This window comes from Nycticebus coucang, chromosome 1, assembly GCF_027406575.1.
Source record: "Nycticebus coucang isolate mNycCou1 chromosome 1, mNycCou1.pri, whole genome shotgun sequence".
NCBI lineage: Eukaryota > Metazoa > Chordata > Mammalia > Primates > Lorisidae > Nycticebus > Nycticebus coucang.
In genome coordinates, this window is record NC_069780.1 from 18169065 (window position 1) to 18193326 (window position 24262).

The 24262-nt window shown below is 39.5% G+C and overlaps 1 protein-coding gene across 5 annotated transcripts in view; it reads right to left on the reverse strand.

The window, feature by feature from the left end:
* Window positions 1–24262, reverse strand: part of FAM13A (family with sequence similarity 13 member A) — a 310218-nt gene that overhangs the window by 103611 nt on the left and 182345 nt on the right. For all 5 annotated transcript variants that reach the window (XM_053606078.1, XM_053606038.1, XM_053606236.1 and 2 more), the window contains one exon: window positions 19014–19177. In XM_053606078.1, the coding sequence (XP_053462053.1) occupies window positions 19014–19177 (164 nt within the window). The remainder of the gene's footprint in view (window positions 1–19013; window positions 19178–24262) is intronic.

A 24262-nucleotide genomic window follows, 5' to 3' on the forward strand; every position in this document is an offset into this window, starting at 1 on the left:
GAAAAAATGGAGAAAGGGATAGTGAAAACACTGAAAAAAAATATTTAAAACATTTGATGACATTAAGAACGGTTTAAGTGTGGTAGTTGGGAGAATGAAATATATAGCAAAGTTGAAAGAGAAAGATGAGAAAATGAGTTCTGTGTGGGCACAGGGAGTTTAAGGGAGATGCTGAAGTAGACATTGCCTGGCAGACAGTCGAGTCCAACTCCAAGATACGGATTTTTTTTTTTTTACTTCTCAATTTTTATTTTTAAATTTTTAATTGTTAATTTTAATTTAATTTTTTTATTGTTAAATCATAGCTGTATACATTAGTGCAATCAAGGGGTACAATGTGCTGGTTTCATATACAGTCTGAAATATTCTCATCAAACTGTTCAATGTAGCCTTCATGGCATTTTCTTAGTTATTGTACATCGACATTTGTATTCTGCCTTTAGTAAGTTTCACCTGTACCCACTCTAAGATGCACCATAAGTGTGGCCTCACCCATTACCCTCCCTCAACCTTAACCTCCCCCCTCCCTTCCCCTTCCTTGGCCCTTTCCCCATAGTCTTGTGCTATAGCCTTTATGTGAAAGCTATAATTTAGCTTCATAGTAGGGCTGAGTACATTGGATACTTTTTCTTCCATTCCTGAGATACTTTGCTAAGAAGAATATGTTCCAGCTCCATCCATGTAAACACGAAAGAGGTAAAGTCTCCATCTTTCTTGAAGGCTGCATAGTATTCCATGGTATACATGTACCACAATTTGCTAGTCCATTCGTGGGTGGATGGGCATTTGGGCTTCTTCCATGACTTAGCAATTATGAATTGGGCTGCAATAAACATTCTGGTACAGATGTCTTTGTTATGTTGTGATTTTTGGTCTTCTGGGTATAAACCTAGTAAAGGAATTATAGGATTGAATGGCAGGTCTATTTTTAGGTCTCTAAGTATTCTCCAAACGTCCTTCCAGAAGGAATGTATTAGCGTGCATTCCCACCAGCAGTATAGAAGTGTGCCCTTTTTTTCACATCCACGCCAACATCTCTGGTTTTGGGATTTTGTTATGTGGGCTACTCTTACTGTGGTTAGGTGATATCTCAAAGTAGTTTTAATTTGCATTTCTCTGATGATTAAGGATGATGAGCTTTTTTTCATGTGTTTGTAGATCGTGTGTCTGTCTTCTTTAGAGAAGTTTCTGTTCAAGTCCCTTGCCCACCTTGAGATGGGATCACATGTTCTTTTCTTGCTAATATGTTTGAGTTCTCTGTGGATTCTGGTTATTAGAACTTTATCAGAGGTATAACCTGCAAATATTTTCTCCCATTCTGAGGGCTGTCTGCTTGTTTTACTTACTATGTTCTTGGTTGGGCAGAAGATTTTTAGTTTGATTGGGTCCCAGTAGGGTATTTTTGATACTGCTTCAATTGCCTGGGGAGTCCTCCTCATAAAATATTCACCCAGGCTGATTCCTTCAAGAGTTTTCCCTGCACTTTCTTCTAGTATTTTTATAGTTTCATGTCTTAAGTTTAAATCTTTTATCCAGTGAGAGTCTATCTTAGTTAATGGTGAAAGGTGTGGGTCCAGTTTCAGTCTTCTACACGTTGCCAGCCAGTTCACCCAGCACCATTTGTTAAATAGTGAATCTTTTCCCCACTGAATGTTTGTTTTGTTTTGTTTTGTTTTGTTTTTTTTTGTAGAGACAGAGTTTTACCTTATCGCCCTCGGTAGAGTGCCATGGCGTCACACAGCTCACAGCAACCTCCAAATCCTTGGGCTTAGGCGATTCTCTTGCCTCAGCCTCCCGAGTAGCTGGAACTACAGGCACGCGCCACAACGCCTGGCTATTTTTTTGTTGCAGTTTGGCCGGGGCTGGGTTTGAACCCGCCACCCTTGGCATATGGGGCTGGCGCCCTACCCGCTGAGCCACAGGCGCCACCCCCCACTGAATGTTTTTAATTGGCTTGTCAAAGATCAAATAACAGTAAGTAGCTGGATTCATCTCTTGGTTCTCTATTCTGTTCCAGACATCTACTTCTCTGTTTTTGTGCCAATACCATGCTGTTTTGATCACTATTGATTTATAGTACAGTCTCAGGTCTGGCAGCGTGATTCCTCCTGCTGTGTTTTTATTGCTGAGTAATGTTTTGGCTATTCGAGGTTTTTTTCTGATTCCATATAAAATGAAGTATTATTTTTTCAAGATCTTTAAAATATGACAATGGAGCTTTAATAGGAATTGCATTAAAATTACATATTGCTTTGGGTAGTATAGACATTTTAACAATGTTGATTCTTCCCAGCCATGAGCATGGTATGTTTTTCCATTTGTTAACATCTTCAGCTATTTCTTTTCTTATAGTTTCATAGTTCTTTGTAGAGATCTTTCACATCCTTTGTTAGGTATACTCCCAAATATTTCATCTTCTTTGGCACTACTGTGAAAGGAATAGAGTCCTTGGCTGTTTTTTTGGCTTGGTTATTGTTGGTATATATAAAGGCTACAGATTTATGGGTGTTGATTTTGTAGCCTGAGACATTGCTATATTCCTTGATCACTTCTAAAAGTTTTGTAGTAGAATCCCTAGTGTTTTCCAGATATACGATCATATCATCTGTGAAGAGTGAAAGTTTGATCTCTTCTGACCCTATGTGGATACCCTTGATCGCCTTTTCTTCCCTAATTGCAATGGCTAAAACTTCCATTATAATGTTAAAGAGCAATGGAGACAATGGGCAACCTTGCCTGGTTCCTGATCTAAGTGGAAATGATTTCAATTTAACTCCATTCAATACGATATTGGCCGTGGGTTTGCTGTAGATGGCCTCTATTAGTTTAAGAAATGTCCCTTCTATACCAATTTTCTTAAGTGTTCTGATCATGAAGGGATGCTGGATATTATCAAAAGCTTTTTCTGCATCAATTGAAAGAATCACATGGTCCTTATTTTTTAGTTTGTTTATGTGCTGAATTACATTTATAGATTTACGTATATTGAACCAGCCTTGAGACCCCGGTCATGGTGTATAATTTTTTTGATGTGTTGTAGGATTCTGTTTGTTAGGATCTTATTGAGTATTTTAGCATCAATATTCATTAGTGATATTGGTCTATAATTTTCTTTTCTTGTTGGGTCTTTCCCTGGTTTGTGGATCAATGTGATGTTTGCTTCATAGAATGTGTTGGGTAATATTCCTTCTTTTTCTATATTTTGGAAGAGGTTTAGTAATATAGGCACTAGTTCTTCTTTAATGGTTTGGTAGAATTCTGACGTAAAGCCATCTGGTCCTGGGCTTTTCTTTTTAGGGAGATTTTGTATACTATTTCAGAACTTGATATAGGCCTGTTCAACATTTCCACTTCATTCTGGCTAAGTCTTGGTAGGTGGCGTACTTCCTTATTTGGTCAATTGCTTTCAGATTTTCATATTTCTGAGAGTAGAGTTTCTTGTAGTATTCGTTAAGGATTTTTTGAATTTCTGAGGGGTCTGTTGTTATTTCATCATTACCATTTCTGATTGATGAAATTAGAGATTTTACTCTTTTTAGGTTGACCAAAGGTTTATCTATCTTTTTTTTTTTTTTTTTTTTGCAGTTTCTGTCCAGGGCTGGGTTTGAACCCACTACCCTGGGCATATGGGGCCGGTGCCCTACTCCTTGAGCCATAGGTGCTGCCCAGGTTTATCTATCTTATTGATCTTTTCAAAAAACCAACTTTTGGATTTTTTGATCTGTTGTACAATTCTTTTGTTTTCAATTTCATTTAATTCTGCTCTGATTTAGGTTATTTCTTTTCTTCTGCTGGGTTTGGGGTTGGAGTGTTCTTCCTTCTCCAGTTGCTTGAGATGTCCCATTAAGTTATTAACTTCCTCTCTTTCCGTTTTCTTGAAGAAGGCTTGCAATGCTATAAATTTCCCTCTTAGGACTGCCTTTGCAGTATCCCAGAGATTCTGGTAATTCGTGTCTTGATTGTTGTTTTGTTCCAAAAATTTGGTGATTTCCTTCTTAATCTCATCTATAACCCAGCTATCCTTCAGCATAAGGTTGTTTAGCTTCCATGTTTTTGTATGGGTATGCAGGTTCCTGTTGTTATTGAGTTCAACTTTTATTCCATGATTGTCTGAGAAGATGCAAGGAATAATTTCTATTTTTTTAAATTTGCTGAGGTTATATTTGTGGCCTAGGATGTGGTGGATTTTGGAGTATGTTCCATGGGCTGATGAAAAGAATGTTTATTAAGTTTTGTTGGGATGAAATGTTCTGTAAATGTCTGTTAAGTCCCAATGTTGAATGGTTGAGTTTAAATGTAAAATTTCTTTGCTTAGCTTCTTTTTGGAGGATCTATCCAGGACTGCTAAAGGGGTGTTAAAATCTCCAACTACTATGGAACTGGAGGAAATCAAGTTGCTCACATCTGTTAGAGTTTCTCTTATAAATTGAGGTGTGTTCTGGTTGGGTGTATAAATATTAATAATTGAAATCTCATCATATTGAGTATGACCTTTAACAAATATGAAGTGTCCATCCTTATCCTTCCTTATTTCAGTTGGTTTAAAGCCTATTGTGTCTGCGAATAGGATTGCAACACCTGCTTTTTACTGCTTTCCATTTGCCTGGAGTATAGATGACCATCCCTTCACCTTGAGTCTATATTTGTCTTTTAATGTAAGATGCGATTCTTGTATGCAGCAGATATCTGGCTTGAGTTTTTGTATCCAGTCAGCCAACCTGTGCCTGTTTAGAGGACAATTTAAACCATTCACATTAGTGGAGAATATTGATAAGCCTTTTCAGAGTCCGGTGGACATTTTTTCTCCTTTTGCAACTGTGGAAGTAGGAATTTGATCAAAATTTTCTGGGTGGGTTTACTTTTGTGGTGGAAGATTATGCTGGTCTTTATGGAGGATAGGTCTGAGAATATCCTGGAGAGCTGGTTTAGTTATGGCAAATTTCTTCAACATGTGAATGTCATTGAAGTATTTAATTTCTCTGTCATAAATGAAACTCAGTTTAGCTGGGTACAGGATCCTGGGTTGAAGGTTATTTTGTTTTAGGAGATTAAAAGTTGATTACCATCTTCTTCTAGCTTGAAAGGTTCAGCAGAGAGATCTGCAGTTATTCTAATATTCTTGCCCTTGTAGGTAATGGTTTTCTTTCGTCTGGCTGCTTTCAGAATTTTCTCCTTCATATTAACTTTAGTGAAGTTGATTATTATGTGTCTGGGGGATGTCTTTTTCGGGTTGAGTCATGTTGGAGTTCTGAAACTGTCTGCTATCAGAATTTCAGAATCTCTTGGCATGTCTGGAAAGTTCTCCTTCATAATCTCATGGAGAAGGGACTCTGTGCCTTGTGAAGCCACTTCGTCGCTTTCAGGGATCCCTATAAGATGAATATTGGTTTTCTTCAAATTATCCCAGAGCTCTCTGAGAGAGTGATCTGTTTTTGCCCTCCATTTCTCTTCCTCTTTGACAGTTTTGGAGTGTTCAAAAACTTTGTCTTCAATGTCAGAAATCCTTTCTTCTGCTTGCTCCATTCTGTTACTGAGGGATTCCATTGTGTTTCTCAGATCTTTGAGGGCTACAACTTCTTGTCTCAATGTGTCAAAATCTTTGGTCATTTGGTCTTTGAATTCGTTGAATTCTTGAGATAGCTTTTGGGTTACTGCTTGGAATTCTAATTTGATCTTATTTGCTATCCAGATTCTGAATTTGATTTCTGACATCTCAGCTATTTGTGCATGGGATCTTGTGCTGTGTCTGCCCCATTGATCCTTGGGGGAGTTGATCTACTCTGATTATTCATATTGCCAGAGTTTTTCTGTTGATTTTGCCTCATGATTGTTTTTTACCATTGCCTCTGGCCATCCTCAGAGTTAGGGAGGTGTCTCTCCCAGATTAGACCCCAGCGGGATCACTCTATTGTTGCTGGATCTTTGTAGGGAGTGACCCTATGTAGTTCCCCTGAGGCTGTCCCAGCCAGGGAGTTCTGGTTGTGGAAGCATCTCCAGAGTGTGACACACCCGGATCCAGAAACAGGGTGGGAAGTGGTATGTATGGTTCTGGGAGTGCCTGGTGCCCAGTGACTTTGGCACAGAGAGCCCAAGGCTCTAGCAGTCTCTGGCCAGGAGAAGGGCTCTGTGCAGAGGCAGGGAGGGCTCCAGATGGCACGTAGCTACCAGAGTCCCTGGCCAGACAAGCGGGCCAGTGTGGAGGCAGGGAGGGTAAAGAAGGGAGGACGCACTGTTGCGTGGCTCCCACAGTTCCTGGTCAGGGCATGTGGAGGCCCAGCGGGCACGGGTCAAGGGTCATGGTGCAGCTCTTATGGAGGTCTGGGCGGCACCAAGCCCAGGAGTTTGAGGTTGCTATGAGCTGTGATGCTATGGCACTCTACCCAGGGCAACAGCCCTTGGCTCCAGTGTGCCAAAACTGGTCTCACTCTGCCCCTGAGGGTTATGGCTACAAGGCAGCTCCGTCCCCACCTTTAGGCTGCTCAGTCACTAGGTTACTAGCTCCCGCCGGATCCTTGCTCTGAGACCCTGAGGGCAGAGCTTGCTGCGGCAGTTCTCTCACGATGGCTTCCTGTAGCCCACAGCTGAACAATATTAGCTCCATCCAGCTCAGTGGCTCAGTCTAGGGTGCTAGACAATGCCCAAAGTTCTCCACACTCCTGCTTAAGCTCTCCACAAGGCAGTTCAACAGAGTTCCAAGTCCAAAAGCACCAAAACAGTTCACAGGTAAGGCCTTTCCAGTTTGCAGACTCACTGCTGCTTGTACTTACGGCTGCCGGCGGGATTAGGTCGATCGAATACACACAACCACTTGCCAGTTTTCCACTGTTTTTGTCCTCCTCTTGGGATCCAGAAGTCCCTTGCTGACTCCCTTTATCCTCAAAGGGATGATTATAGGCAGATTATACCAGCCAGAGATGCCTGGAGTCTTATCTCCCCAGACTCACTGTGCCCAGTTGCAGGGAAGCTGTTACTCGGCCGCCATATTGTTTCACCCTGCTCTTCTCATTTTTTAAAAATGCAAGATACAGATTTAGACATTTTCATTCTGTGGCACTGGCTTGGCCATGGAAGGGATAAGCAGATGGGTGGCAGGGGCGGGGGAGGCAGACACAGAGGACACTGCATTTGGGGCAGAAAGGAAAGGGAATGAGCACCACAAGGAGGAAGCAATGTGGGAACTGAGAAGTTTTCAGCAATCTGTGAAGCACCACAATACATTTAGTAAGATGAAAATTTTTTTTTAAAAAGCAGAAAAGGGCCAGGTGTGGTGGCTTATGCCTATAATCCTAGCATTCTGGGAGGCTAAGGAGGGTGGATTGATTGAGCTCAGAAGTTTGAGACCAGCCTTAGAAGGAGCAGGGCCCTGTTTCTACTGAAAAGGGAAAAAAAAAAGAAAGAAAGAAAAGAAAAGACAAACTAGCCAGGTATCATGCTGGCACCTGTAGTCTCAGCTGCTCAGGAGGCTGAAGCAGGAGGATAACTTGAGCCAAGAAACTGAGGTTGCTGTGAGCTATGACACCATGGAAATCTACCCAGAGCCACAGATTAAGACCCTATCTCAAAAAAAAAAAAAAAATAGAAAGAAAAAGAAAAAAATGGAAGAAAATATGAGATACATTCCTGTGTAAAATACAGGAAGAACACATAACCAACCCTATAACAGCAGTTACCCCTGGGGAGAGAGGAGTGAATTAGAATCCTATGGCAAGAGAATCAATGGGAACATTAGCTTTATCAGTAATGTTTTGAATTTTTTAAGAAGAATGTATTCCCCAAGCAATTAAAACGTTTTGAAAAAATGAATAAATAGATAAGAAAGTACTTTTAGCATAAAACAACTCTTTCATCCAGAACTTAGTTTCCCAGGGAAAGAAGTGTTTTTAATACATATTGAAAAGGGATTTATTTATTTTCTTTTTTTTTTATTGTTAAATCATAGCTGTGTACATTAGTGCAATTGCCTGTATCCATTCTAAGATGCACCATAGATGTGGCCCCACCCATTACCCTCCCTCCACCAAAACCTCCCCCGTACCTTCCCCTTCCTTGGCCCTTTCCCCATAGTCTAGTGCTATAGTTGGGTTATAGTCTTCATGTGAAAGCTATAATTTAGCTTCATAGTAGGGCTGAGTACATTGGATACTTTTTCTTCTATTCCTGAGATACTTTGCTAAGAAGAATATGTTCCAGCTCCATCCATGTAAACATGAAAGAGGTAAAGTCTCCATCTTTCTTTAAGGCTGCATAATATTCCATGGTATACATGTACCACAATTTGCTAGTCCATTCGTGGGTGGATGGGCACTTGGGCTTCTTCCATGACTTAGCAATTATGAATTGGGCTGCAATAAACATTCTGGTACAGATGTTGAAAAGGGATTTATTATAGTCTTCCTTGTTTATCTATCAATTTAAGAACACATCTACAACATTAGCAAAGATATTTTCTTTAGCTATACATAATATATGACTTTAGGTAAATAACTGGTATAGGGGTAGCTTTTTAAAAGTCACGTGACAGAGATGAAAGCATTTTAATTGTTCACTTAGTCTTTTTATGTAAGAGCTAGATACTAAACTGTCATTAACTGTGTACCTTGAAAGAAGACCATGTACTTCTGCAGACAGACCCAAAGATACTTTTCCCAGAGTCACACAGCTCACCTTGATCATTGCAGAGTACAGGCTAACTTTCCTGCTTACCAACAATAACCCTAGGATTTTTTTTGTGCAAAATTCCAAAGATGTTGCAGCTTTTTCCTTCTGTTTCTATGTCTCCCTAAAATAGGGATCACTTCAATAACTTCTGATTATGGCACAGTGAGCTATAACTGGAATCCTTCCAGGTTGAGAAGACAAAGAGCTTTTTTTCCCCCCTTCCTCTCCCTCCTTATGAATCACCTTTCATGAGGACCTGACCTTTATTCCTGCCACCAGCTCTGTTATATTCAAAGAAAAGTATAAAGTAACAAATTCTTTTTTTTTTTTTTTTTTTGTAGAGACAGAGTCTTATTTTATCGCCCTTGGTAGAGTGCCATGGTGTTACAGCTTACAGCAACCTTCAACTCCTGGACTTAGGTGATTCTCTTGCCTCAGCCTCCCCAATTGCTGGGACTACAGGCCCCCACCATAATGCCTGGCTATTTTTTTGTTGCAGTTTGGCTGGGGCTGGGTTTGAACCGCCACCCTGCATAGGTATATGGAGCCTGGTGCCCTACCTACTGAGCCACAGGCACTGACCAGGAACAAGTTGTTTTTAAATGTAACAAACACAACTTTCTCTGCCGATAGCATTTACTTATGACAAGGGTCTTATTTGAGCAATTTGCAATCAAGTGACATTCTTGTGAAAGCATATTTATTCTTCTTCACCACAACTTTTTTTGCATTTGTAGTTTTTTAAGAATTATTGAGATATAATCTATATGTATCACAAAATATACCTATTTCTATAATTCCATGATTTGTAATGACTTTATCAAGTGTTGTAATCATCACTATAAAGCAGTTTCAAAACATTTTTATCCCCACAAATGAGATCCCTCAGACCATTTACAGTTAACCCCTGTTTTTCTCATTTCAGCCCCAGAGGATCATAAATTTACTTTCTATTTCTATAAATTTGCCTTTTCTGGACATTTCATATAAATGGAGTTATATAATATATGGTCTTGGGAGTCTTCAGCTTGACTTTATGAAATAAAACTAGAGATTTTCTTTGGGTCTTTAAGAAAATTGCACATTTAAGGAACTATATTAGCTTTCAAATAAAATAATACAGTAAATCCTATTTAACATCTTTAAAGACTAAAAATATTAACCATGCTCTCTATTTAAGTTCTAAAATTCAAAACTACTGAAAGTAATATTATAGCTTTAGAAATATGAAAAAGATAATTTATTTCACCACTTGAAACAGATAAGAAACAAAAAGTTGGTACTTTGAAAAGATAAATAAAATTAATAAGCCCTTGGGCAGATTAACTGGAAATAGAAAAGTAGGATGTCTAATAAGCTCAATCAGAAACAAAAAGAGGGGAAATAACAATGGATACCTCAGAGATATGAAAGATCATCACTGAATACTACAATGCCCAGAAATTTACAGATGTGGAGGAAATGAACTAATTCTTGGAAGCACACCACCTCCCTAGACTCACAAGGAGGAAGCAGAAGCCATGAACAGACTAATATCAAACACCAAAATTGTAACAACAATAAAAAAGCTTCCAACAAATAAAAGTCCTGAACCAGACAGTTTCAAGCCAGAATTTTACCAAACCTTAAAAAAAAGAGCTCAATTCTATATTGCAGAACCTATTCCAAAACATTGGGAAGGAAGGAACCCACCCCACCTCCTCCTACAAAGCAAATATCAACCTGATACCAAAAATAGGAAAGAACACAACAAAAAACAACTACAGACCAATATCATTAATGAATGTTGATTTAAAATACTCAAGAAAACCTTTGCAAACAGAATTCAGTTGCGCATCACAAAAATAATTCATCATGACTGGGTAAGCTTCATCCCAGGCATGCAAGGCTGGTACAACCATGCAAATCTGTAAATGCAACTTACCACATTAACAGAAGCAAAAGCAAAGGCCATATGATCCTCCAATGCAGAAAAAGCATTTGACAAAATTCAGCATCACTTTTTGATAAGAACGTTTAAGAAAATAGAAATAAATGGGACATTTCTTAAACCTATAGAAACATATCTGCAACAAACCCACAGCCAACATCTTATTGAATGGAGAAAAATTGAAAGCATTTCCACTTAGAAAGAGAACCAGGCAAGGATGTCCATTCAACATAGTGCTGGAAGTCCTAGTTAATACAATCAAGCAAGAGAAAGATTTAAAAGGTATCCAAATAGGGACAGAGGAGGTGAAACTCACTCTTGGCTGATGATATGATCTTAGACCTAGAAAATCTCAAGGACTCAACCACGAGAGTTCTGGAGGTGGTCAAGAAATATAGTAATGTCTTAGGATATAAAATCAAAGTCCACAAATCAATAGCCTTTATAAACCAACACTAAAAACAGTCAAGCTGAGAACCAAATCAAAGATTCAATACCCTTCACAGTAGCTTCAAAGATGATCAACATTGTTAAAATGTGTAAGCTACCTAAATCAATCTACAGATTTAATGCAATCCCTATTAAAATACCGATGTCATACTTTGCAGATCTTGAAAAAATAGTCCTACATTTCAAATGGAACTGGGAAAAAACCCTAATAGCCAGCACAATCTATGAAATAAGAACAAATCTGGAGACATCACATTATCAAACTTCAGGTTATACTACAAGCCTATAGTGATAAAATCATCATGGGATTGGCATAAAAATAGAGATGTGGAACAGAACAGATAACCAGAGATGAAACCAGCCTCATATTGCCATCTTTGATAAAGCCAACAAAACCATATACTGAGGTATAGAATTTCTATTTAATACATGGTTCTGGGAGAACTGGTTAGCCACATGTAAAAGGATGAAACTGGACCCACACCTATTGCCACTTCCAAAAATTAGCTAACAATGGATAAAAGATTTAAATCTAAGACACGAAATGATAAAAACTCTAGAAAAAAGTGTGGGGAAAACTCTGAATCTTATTGGCTTAGAAAAAGAATTTATGAAGAAGACCCCCATTGGCAATTACAGCAACAACAAAAACAAATAAATGGGACCTGATCAATCTAAAAAGCTCCTGTACAGCTAAGGACATGACCAACAAAGTAAAGGGACAGTCTTCAAAATGGGGGAGATATTTGCATGCTATGAGTCTGACGAAGGGTTAATAACCAAAATCTACAAAGAACTCAAGCAAATATACAAGGAAAGAGCAAACAACCCCATTACAAACTGGGCAAGAGACATGAACAGAATCTATTCTCATCAGCACCAATGGCCAACACACACATAAAAAAATGCTCGTTGTCTCTAATTATAGAGAAGTGCAAATTAAAACCACTTTGAGATATCACGCACCCTCAGTGAGAATGGTCCACATCACAAAGTCCCAAAGCAACAGATGCTGCGTGGGTGCAGGGAAATGGGGACACTCATGCCTTGCTGGTGAGGATGCAAACTAGTGTAGCCTTTATAAAAAGAAGTATGGACAGACCTCAACGAACTAAAAGTACAGTTCCCATTTGATCTTGCAATCCCATTGGTAGGTATCTACCTAAAAGATAAAAAGTCATTTTACCATCAGAACATATGCACTTGAATGTTTATCACAGCTCAATTCACAATCTCAAAGATGTGGAAACAACCCAAGTGCCCATCAACCCAGGAGCTGTGGTATATGTATACCATGGAATAATATTCAGACATAAAAAATGGAGATTCTGTATCTTTTGTAACACCCTCGATGGATCTGGAGCACACTTTCCTAAGTAAAGTATCACAAGAACGGAAAACAAGCATCCCATGTACTCCGTAGTAAGTTGAAACCAGTAGAATTAAAACCACCTGCTCCCAGGAGAGAGAAACTCAGTTAAATTCATGAGGGGAGGAGGGAGTGAGTTTGGTAAGTTCCCACCCAACAGGTACAATGCATGGGTATACGGCATGCTTCCTGGATGAGGGACACAACCACAGCTCAGACGTGATCTTACGAATGCAAACAATGAAACCTAATCACACGTACCCTTATATTAATCTGAAATAAAATTGAAAAAAGAAACAGATAGAATAGCTATCTCTGATGCTTGAAATCATTTTAACACCTCCAGCTTTTACATACAATGCAAAGCTTTTCTTCATTTTTAATAAGGATGAGTAACTTTCCCTTCAGAAAAGTTTTCAAATGGCCTCTTTCTTAACATATTAGGTAATACCTGCAGTTCAGTTCTTGTGATAATTTTTACCCAGTGCCGTTAAAAGGAATAAAATATCTGGGTAGTGTCACGGGGACTCACACCTGTAATTCTAGCACTCTGCAAGGCCGAGGCTGGTGGATCACCTAAGCTCAGGAATTTGAGACCACCCTGAGCGAGAGTGAAATCCAATTTCTACTAAAAATAAAAATATTAGCTAGGTGTGATGGTGGGAGCCTGTAGTTCCAGCTACTTGGGAGGCTGAGGCAAGAGGATCATTTGAGCCCAGAGTTTGAGGTTGCTGTGAGCTAAGAGGCCATGGTACTTTAGCGTACAGCAACAAAAGTGAGACATAGTCTCCAAAAAACAAAAGAACATCCAGTGTAATAAGAAGAACTGGAAGGTTCAAACCTTGCTTAAGGGATACGCCTGTTCAAGAACCTCTTCATTTCTGCCAGTGCCTCTGAAATCATCAAACTTGTGTACTGTACTCTCACTGTGAAGGACAAACATTCATTCTTTTAATAAACGTATGTCAGACTAAAATTATGCTTTTCAGTTTACTGTGAATTCTAGTAATATGCATATCTTTATTACAACAAATATATTTTAACAGTATTTTTGCAATTGCTGCTGTCCGTGTCAGGTGGTAGAGACCATGAAATGAAATGAACAACTCGCTAGGCGCTTTCATCTCTGGCTTTCGATTCAGTGTCAAGCAGACGCCTCCACTGAGGCCTATCATGGTCAAGAGATGTACATTCTTCAACTTTTCTCTTGAAGCCATTCTAATTGTGACAGAAAGATTCTATAAAGATTAGAAAAATGACTGTTGTTTGTCATCCTCAGTGCCAATTTTAAACATTTGTAGAACAAATAAGTTATTAATCTGACTAATATTCCAAGGCAGAAATCAGCCAACAAGTAATAAAGGACATCCAACTCTTTTCTGGACTCTCAAACCATCACATTTTAAAATGTGTCATTCCTTTAAGCTTTTATTTTTACTAACATTATCTGAATAATAAAGAAATAAATGAACGCTGGCTCATAACAATTCATATTTCCATTACATCTCAAGAAGCAGTGGGACTATGTGTAAGATTTAAAACTAGGAAAAAAAAAAAAACAGAAGTGAGTCAGTCTGGAAAAAAAAATACTGCAACAATGTCTAAACCCATAAAATGTAAAGTTATCCAAAAAAGACTGTTAATGATTCCAAATTACTTCTCTTCTCAAAAGCCACCAAAATCAACCTTTACCTCATTTTTGAAAAATCACAGGATACTTTATTATTCAGAAAATCTCAGTACATAAAGGTTCTTTGTTGGTTTTATTGATGTTGTTAATCAAGGTGCTAATTCTGCTGAAAATCAAACTCTTATGTATATGCGTGCTACCCTGATTGCCAACAGAATGATTTTTTTTTTTTTTTGCTTGCAAAATAAATCAGACTTACCAGGTTATAGGCCAAACAAAAATAGATTTTGCTGACTGATTGTTTTAGTCTTTTTCAAAGAGCAACAAAAAAAATCTCAGGATTAGGAAAAGTCCAGCTTCAATGCTTCTTGGCAATTACTTGAAAATACTGGGAAGCCTCAGCATATACTAGATCCAAGACCAGGGGCATAAACATGTACTCAATACATATTGGCAACCTTTGTATTTAAGATTGGGGCAAATAGAAAATTGTTAAGGAGAAGATCTAGAGAAAGTAATGGTTGTGTGTCTTTTGTTCAATAGCCAATAACTTGTTTTGGCAAGTAACTGCCAAGGAAAACATCTTCCTAATTTCATTTTTGCAATGAAAATTGGCATTATACATATTTTATTACTTCAAAGATATATAAGGGTTTAAAAGTCATTTTCAGTTGCATTATTTTAAGTATATCCAATTGTCTTTTGATATTTCGTCTTATAATATACAAGGAGGTACATTAAAGGTAAAAAAGCAAAAATCTCTTTGCAGGTATGTGTACAATAAATCTATGAATAGAGACAGGCAGTTGAAAAAGTTTCTGCGGATGGTGGGTAGAAAGGTATAAGACAGATGATGTTGTACAACCTAAACTTTTAAGGTTGCTTGGCTGTACTTTAAAAAACTGTATGTAAGAAATTTGTAAATATCACTTTTTTTTTTTTGAGATAGGGTCTCATTCTGTCACATGTGCTAGAGTGCATTGGTGCTATCAAGTTCACTGCAACCTCAAAGCCCTTGGCTCAAGCAATCCTCCTGCCTCAGCCTTCCAAGTAGATGACAAACGTGTATTTTAACTGAGTCTGTAACATTCTAACCAGGGGAACAAACAGTAGCTAGAGCACAGGTTAGCTGTGCCTTCCCCTCACAATCTCGCTTCTTGATTTGTAGCTCAGAAATACAAATTCATTCTCCAAAACAGAAAGTTCTTTTCTGATTACTTTTATAAGCAAGCAACTTTTTTTCCTTCATTTTCTGATTAGATGAATAAAATAATATGAACAACAAACATCTGAGTTTTTCATTATCTCATTTAAGGCATTCTTGACATAATTCTTTACAAAGTCGTTTGGTAAGATAATATCTACACTAGCTCTTGTCACCTACCCACTTGACCCTGGTTTTTAAACTAGAGAAGAAAACTTTTAGAAGACCTAGTGTTTTGTCCCTTATTCTTTCCTTAACTTTTCCTCATTGGCCAAGGCTGATACCCCAACTGCTTAGGACTTTCCCCCTCTGCCATGCAGATGGTGCACTGCCCAGCCCTGTTTGTTCACAGAGCGCAATGTGAAGGGTGTCCTTGTAGATGTGCTCGGCCCAATCTGCCTTGCATGAGGTGTGGCCACCTGGTCTTTGGATTCCCTCCTAGAGAGGTCCTTGTTCTAGTCTCTCTGGACTTGCAACATCAGCTTCTTCCTCTCTACTGGCTTTGCTCATTAAGCATATAAACCTACCTACACGCAGTTCATTAAAATACTGTAATACTCCAAGTGAGACGAAATAAACCTTAAAAAACTGCAATCCTGACCTTCAGACAACACAGAGACGCTTTCTGCACCACGTCACCAGTTCTGATGCAACTTCCTGTCTTGCAGTCACATTTGACCTTTGAACTCACCATTGCTTTCTTTTTCCACTTCCAGGAAGCTGTCTAGAGGCTCTGAGAAAGGGGCAGTGTTCAATATACTGTCATAGGCTTTCCTACAATACAGCCTCTAACAAAACCAGGCTGTTCCAAACCCCTGGTAATAGAATTGTTTACCATTACACCAAGAAGGTTGGGAAGGCACCAAAATCTGCATGCGGTGTGTGCCCAGGCACACTTTGAGGGGTGCATGCTGCGAGATCTCGAGTTCTTATGAGATTGTCTAAAACAAAAAAACCTGTCAGCAGGGCCTATGGGGGATCCATGCCTGGTAAGGGTGTTCATGACAGGGTCAAGCATGCTTTCCTTATCGAGAAGCAAAAAACGTAAAAGTATTAAAGACACAAGCATAAACTCAGCAAACTAAAACAGAAAACGAATCTTTCAAATAAAAATTGAAAGGCTTAAAAAAAATAACTCCCGTCCTTTCTGGACTATGTCCTCCTGTAAGCAATAGCCCTAGTCCCTCATACTCCTTTAAGGGACAAAGACTTACCCCTGTCTCCTCATTCTCAGTAACCAACAATGTCTCCATGGAGGCTCTGACTTTGCCCCCAACAGCCTCCATGAATTACCCCAACAGCCTCCATGCTGGGCTCCCAGTACCTCTTACTCTTCCCTTTAATTATTCCCTCCACATGGTTGTCTGTTTATACAAGTCTGTTTGTATCATTTTCCTACACAGCTTCTGTGACTGCTTAGATATATTCTATATATAATATATCATATATATAATTTTCTTTTATTTCTGCAATTACTCCCCATTCCTTTCAAGAGAAAATCGGAACTCCTTAATACGGGATATAGTTTTTCCTGATGTGAGCTATTTGGTCTCCTAACCCACCTTTACCCTCCCCTACATTTTACATTCTAGAATCCAGATGGTTCTGAACCTGGCCCTGCACCTGCAGTTCTCCTCCACTTTGTCCTCACTGCCCTGAATGTCCTTGCATGGATTTTTCCTTCCCTGCGCACCCTTATCTCTATTTCTCTGCCTGATAAACTTCTACTTACCTTACTGACCTGAGTTCAGAAGTCATGCTCTCTTGGAAACCTGCTCTACCCCTCCCGTCCCCTCTTAGTCCTGTGCCCTTCCTCCATTCTTGTCATCCTGTGAATTTTATTTCACGTTTCTCAAGAGAAGCATCTGAATCTTATTTAAGATTTTATCAGCAGCCCATTTCACAGTGTCTGGTACATAATAAGCACCTAGTAAGTATGTCTTTCAAGATTATTATTAAATTTTCATTCACTTTTCTTCTGTCTCCCTAAGAGCAGGACTTAGGTCTCTCCAGTAAATACCACATAACTAGATCTCAATAAAGATTAATACCTGTTGAAGGAACCAACACTATAACTGCCTCCAAACTTTCCCTCCTCCATGTAAACTGCACACTGATTTTCCTAATATACCAATTCCCCATCATATCTATCACCCTCCCCTACACAGCTCAAACTTTCACTGGCCTCCTGTTACCTACAGGATGAAACCAAGCTTCTCCTACTGAAGTTCTTTTGCTTTTTTTTTTTGAGACAGAGCCTCAAGTTGTTGCCCTGGGTAGAGTGCCGTAGCATCACAGCTCACAGCAACCTCCAACTCCTGGGCTCAAGCGTCTCCTGTCTCTGCCTCCCAAGTAGCTGGGACCACAGGCACCTGCCACAGCACCCTGCTATTTTTTGGTTGCAGCCATCATTGTTGTTTGGCGGGCCCGGCCTGGATTCTAACCCACCAGCTCAGGTGTATGTGGCTGGCGCCTTAGCCGCTTGAGCCACAGGCGCTGAGCCAGTTCTTTTGCATTTGTTACAGCCTCGGCCTCAAATGCGCTTCCTTGATTTTCCCAAACTCCTCCCCCTCTGGTGTCAGATTTGGCCTTACTTGATGACCCAAACTACAATGGTCTTCCCAAGTCAGTCTGTTACATTAACCTGTGACAGTCTCTTAATGGCCCTCATTTATCAGAGCTGAAATCCTCTTCCTCACAGGCCTTTTCTATTGCATCTCGTTATTGCTCTCCATTAGATGTAAGGCTCTTCAACAGTGCCCTGACTGGCTCTGTTCACTGCTGCATCGCCTGTCTTAAAGTAGTTCCTGGAAGGAGACGAACTGCTGGTTTGTTCAATGAATGAAAGACGGAATGCAAAAATGCTTGAGCCAGGCCTTCAAGATCCTCCACCTTTCCCAGCCTTACCTCCAACTAATTCCAGTTCACTCTTTCCAAAATGCCCCTTATGCCTCCTAATTGGACCTATTGACATTACCCTTGTCATCTTTCCCACCTAAATTATCTTCATCTTTTTAATCCAGCTCAAATTCCATGTCTTCTATAAGGCAGTCCAAAGTGGCAAGCTCTTTAATTACCTTATTTCTCTACTTAATGATTTAAATTAGTTTGTGAGAGTTGGCTCTAGGACAACTCTGATCTCCACTTTAAACAGCAGATAATATTTTCTATTGAACATCCTGTGGAAAGATATCTAAAGAATAACTGTTTAAATAACTCTTTATGGCTGGGTGGAGTGGCTCACACACACCTGGAATCCTAGCACTTTGGGGAGGCTGCGGAGGGTGGATTCCTTGAGCTTAGGAGTTTGAGACCAGCCTGAGGAAGAGCAAGACCCCAGCTCCCCTAAAAATAGAAAAACTAGTGGGGCATTGTGGAGGTGCCTGTAGTCTCAGCTACTCAGGAGGCTGAGGCAAGAGGATCGCTTGAACCTGAGAGTTTGAAGTTGCTGTAAGCTATGAAACCATAGCATTCGATCCAGGGTGACAGAGCAAGACTCTATCTTAAAAAACAAACAAATAAATAAATACCTAACTATATAAATAACTCTTTAACTGTGAGCCCAGAATAGTCTTATTGATTAACTAACATGTTTCAGTCCAGAAAACAACAAACTGAGAAGGCTTCTGTGATAAGAATTATTACTGATTTATGTCCTATTGACTCCAGGGGCAGGTATAATAGGCAGACATCCATACCTCACTGTGGACCTGTATGTACATCAGAGCGGATAATTCAACATGCAGTGTATAGGCAAAGAGAACATGCCAACCTGGATGCCAGCTTGGCACCACTTGCATCCTCTGCTGAGGTCACATCTTCTGAGTAGGGTTTTCTACGACGTAGCCATAGGCTGAACTGAGGAATGCTGTCGGATAGGTCTGGTGGTGGTACCCTGTGGGCCTGAATAGACCCCTCGCTCCTGGACTTCGGGATCTAGAAAATAAAAATATTTTTTAAAAAGAGAAAAAAAGATAAATTTAAAAGTGTTTTAAATTAAGTTTTTGGAAAAAAGATCATTCATTCTGATTTACTAATTATCCAATGCATTAATAACAGCCCAGAAAATATCAAGCTTGGCACAGAATTTAAAATATATATAACAATCATTATATAGCAAAGGGCACAGTTTGGGGAGATACTAATATTGCCAAGGGGAACTTTCAAACCATATATAGCCCAGACCCTTCCCTGGGATTCTGACACAAATCTCCCCCTGGTCTACCCCTCTTTAGAAAAACCATTCTATGTAAATGAGAAATGATGGGTGTTTATCCGACTGGCAACCAGGAGCGAAGGGAAAAAATAGTTGGAGAAGGGCAGGGGGAAAAAAGCCTGAGAACCATTGAAATAAAGAATGTCAATGTCAGAAAATGTCAGAAAAGTGACCAGAAATATTTACAACCAATGCAAAATAGATGAGTTTGCTGCCGGCTTCTATTGTAATTCTCTTTTGTAAGGCTAAATATGGTCTACTAGATTTTGGGTCAAGGTAATAAACAGGGAAAACACAATCTTTTTAGTTCTCCTACGTCTCTGGAAGCATTGGCAACACACAGGTGTCCCAAAGAATACAGGATGTACTGATTTTTCAGACTACATGTGAAGTTCTCCTTCTCCCAATTCCAGAAATATCCTCATGCTCTTTTATTTTAGATCAGAAAGAATATAAATATGATCAATATTCTGTAATATTTTTAGGTATAAAAAACATGATGTCAGAATTGCAGGAAAAATTCCAAATGCTTCGATACCTTGTGTTTGTTACACTGGAAGATTCCTCTTCTCTCTAGGACTTTCCCCAGGCTTGTCCCCACACCCAGAATATGATCTGTTCATCACTGGCCACTCACCAACTGCCTACGAGCAAACCTCCCCTAACATCCCATGGGGCTGAGATAATTCTCTTGCCCCTGGAATTTCCCTAATCTCAGGTCTTCCTGACCTTTCCCAGCTTGGAATCCCTGCAACACGCCACCCACGTAGCTTACCCCTGATTGCACATTGTCTGACACCTTAACCTTGGTTGTCTCGTGTTTCTGGGTTATATAGCCTCAACTAGATCTCTAAAGAGAGATTAGAGCCTCCTCCTCTTCTTATTTCTCCTTTTTGTTCTTTTTCCCTCTCTCCTTCTTCCTATTATTTTTAACATTTTTTAAAACATAAAGGCTAGGAATGTTTTGGATCTATTAATAAATAAATATTATCAGAACACACTTTCAACTACAAAATAGCCTCAAGATACTGTCTTAGAGGCTAGTATAATAGACAATTAAAAAAGTGATGTGGGAACAATTATTAACATAAATACTGAATAAATTCATGCCTCCGTGAGGATTACATAAAAAATAATACGTGAATAAGCATACAATTATGATTTGTCAGTTAAAAATAATAACAATTAAAAATTAATGTCAAATAGTGCAAACAAAATATACAAACATTATTTGGGAAAAAGTTACATGTAGCACAGAGCAAAGTGATCACTCAATACATGCTAGCTTTTTATCACTACTGTTGTTATGTAAAATGTCCCCAAATCCAATGACTGTCAATTGTTCACGGCATTTCTCTGAAGAGCGTTTGTTAAGCTCATGAAAATCAAGGAAAGCAAGGAAACATTTGAAAATTTTTGAACTTACAAAAACATTTCTAGTCCATAATATTTGCCAAGATTACTTTTTTGATGACAAAAATTGTGTATATCAGATACATGTTTTGAACTATGTACACACTATGGAGTGGTGAACGTCAACTCACCAACGCATGCCTTAGCTCCCATACTTTCTTTGTGTGTGTTGAGAAAACTCACAACTTACTCTCTTAGAAATTCTCAAGAATGCCAACATTGGCTGGGCACAGTGGCTCACGCCTATAATCCCAGCACTCTGAAAGGCTGAGGCAGGAGGATTGTTTAAGTTCAGGTGTTTGAGACCAGCCCAAGCAAGAGTGAGACGCTATCTCTTCTAACAAAAGAGAAAAACTAGCCAGGCATGGTGACACATTCCTGTAGTCCCAGCTGCTTGGGAGGCTGAGGCAAGAGGATCACTTGAGCCCAAGAGTTTGAAGTTGCTGTGAGCTATGATGCCATAGCACTCTATCCAGGGTGACAGAATGAAACTTGGTCTCAAATAAATAAATAAATAAATAAAAATGCCAACATTACTTTTTAAAAAGAAATACTAAGATAAATAGTAAGAGAACATGACAAGTATAAATTTGCATATGCTATTATATATTTCATAAAGGGTTTCCTTTTGAATGTAATTGTTTTTCATAAGAATAGAGATTAAAAAATCAATTAAAGCACTGAGAAAACAATAAGATTTCAAACCAATTAGCTAAAAAGCTCCCATTAGACTTAGTTCTCTCTCAACATTAAAGCAAATACAAGAGTAGTTGTTTGACAACATTCCATGGCATTAAAACAAGGAGACAATGTTTTAGGTTCAGCGATAAATTGCTGAATGAATTATAGAACTCCAAACGTATACAAATGTGAAATAGTCTAAGGAAAAAAGGTCATTTGCGGCTCATTCCATCTGTCCGGTTCTATTAAAATAGCCTTTCTAATGCAATCACTCAGAACTCAGGCACCAGCAACGGCATCTCCTACACTGTTTCTTAGAGTATTTTTGTGATGATATAATTTCTATAGAAATAACATGGGCATGATTGCCATTAACCATGAACTTTAACATATCAAAAGAGCTCGTGAAAATACCACCTGTAGTTTATGAACGATCAGAATTGCGGGGGAGGGGAAGTAGCGCAGTAACTCTCAGATGACCACAACTATGAAAAATACATGCATTATTTCAAAAGGAGTGAAGGTTTTCAAAGATGACTAATGATATCTTTGTTTTTGTTTGTTTGTTTTTTTTTTTTTTGGTCTGAGACAGAGTCTCCCTCAGTAACCCTGGGTTTGAATACCCTGGCATCATAGCTCACAGCAACCTCAAACTCCTGGACTCAAGAAATCCTCTTGCCTTAACCTCCAGAGTAGCTGGGACTACAGGTGCTCACCACCACACCTGGCTATTTTTTCTTTTCTTTTTTTTTCTTTTTAGAGACAGAGTCTCATTTTGTCACTCTCGGTAGAGTGCTGTGGCATCACAGCTCACGGCAACCTCTAGCCCTTGGGTGTAGGCAATTCTCTTGCCTCAGCTTCCCGAGTAGCTGGGTAGTTTTTCTATTTTTTTAGTAGAGACGGGGGTCTTGCTCTTGCTTAGACTGGTCTCGAACTCATGAGCTCAGGCAATCTATCCACCTTGGCCTCCCAGACTGTTAGGATTAGAGGCATGAGCCCCCTGTGCCTGGCAATATGGTCTTCTTGAAGATGTACCTTGGAGACTACATCTTCACTATAGAAATGACTATTGGAAAAAACGAAGATAACATGATAAAATTCTAAAACCGCTCTTACTGATGTAATTAATTTTAGTTCACATATAGCAAAGGAGAAAAAAGAAAAAAACATTTTCATTACTTTAACTGGAACCAAGCTCTTTTGAAGCTTTTGGCTCATGATTTGAGCCAAAATAAATTTATAATATTCCCGGCCTTATGATATAGGTAAAGGGAATAGTTTTATATGCTTCTGGGTGTCCTGGTCAGAGCCCACATAGTGTAGTGTTGAATTAAAATTTAGTGTCTTAAAAACAATTTAAGACACTAAATGGAAGGTGGCACTCGCAGTGTCTTCTCATCACTGAAACTCTCTGAGGAGGGGTGTCTGACACCCGTCAGCCAAGGCAGGGGATACAGGTGGGCGTGTTATCACAGTGTGTTATTGGAGCCGATTTCGTCAGAGACGTGTCACCAGGGAGACAAGTGTGTGCTGCTGGAATCAGGGCTGGGGGATGGGCCAGAGGCCAGGCAGGTGATGAACATTCTACAACGCACAGGGCAGCCTGCCTTGAAAAGGGGTGTCCGGTTTGAAGTTATCAGGGGTCCTGAAGAAAGTCCTGCTGTACAGGGACAAGTAGGAAGAAGCCTACCAAGGCGGCACATCTCTTCCTGCTCCTCCAGTTCTACCTTCCCTTTGTGGCTCCAGCACATTAAGACTTAAGTGGACCAAGACGAGCTATGAATTTACCAGAAGTGGGCCAAGGAGGCCATCAGGTCTGCCTTGTCTAGGCAAGAGTCACTACCGGCTCCGCCAGGTTCAGGTAAGCTCTGCTGGGCAGGGACTCCAAACAGGGTCAAAAGCCCTGACTGTACCAGGTGGCGTGACTGTGCAGGGGAGATGAGTCCAGCCTCCCTCATAACCTGCCTGTGGCTACTAAACAACCAGGGGTTTGGTGTACAGACTGGGGCGATCAGCTTTCGCTTTCCCCTGGAGTTATAACTGACGTCCACGAGTTCGCACTGCACTTTGCTTCTTTAGTTATTTCTTCATTTCTTTAGTTATCTCATAACTTTTGTACTTGATAAAAATGATAAAATCCTGTAGACCATCTATGAAAAATACTTCACTCATAAGAATTCTGCCATGGGCTCTTTCAGATAAAGATCCAGGTACATGCTGTGCAATTTATGGGCACAACCTAAAATACAAACAATTCCAGGAATCTTAGGAAGAGCTCATTCCATGCATGTGTTTGCAGGTTTGCCGTCATTCTAATCGTAGCATTTTGAGGTAGTTTAGTGTTTAAGATGTCAGGGGAGTCGAAACAAAAGAATGTCCTTTGAGAAAGTAAAATTCGAAAATGTTCTTCTAAATCCGTGTGCTGCTGCTGTTATGAATAAACATCTAGTGCATACTTATTCTGGGCTAGGCATAGTTCTAAGAGATTTACCTAAACAAATCCCTTTAATTCTCTCAACCATCCCAGGAGTCAGGAACTATTATGATTGTCATTTCAAAGACGAGGACGCACAAAGAGTTTGAGTTATTTGTCCCAGTGAGTTAGTGGCAAAGTGACAGTTAGAACCGAGATAAGCCTTAGTTACTGTGTTTCCACCTCTAGTCTATATATTTGGTTACATGTTAAATGTGAGAATTACAAGAAGGAATGG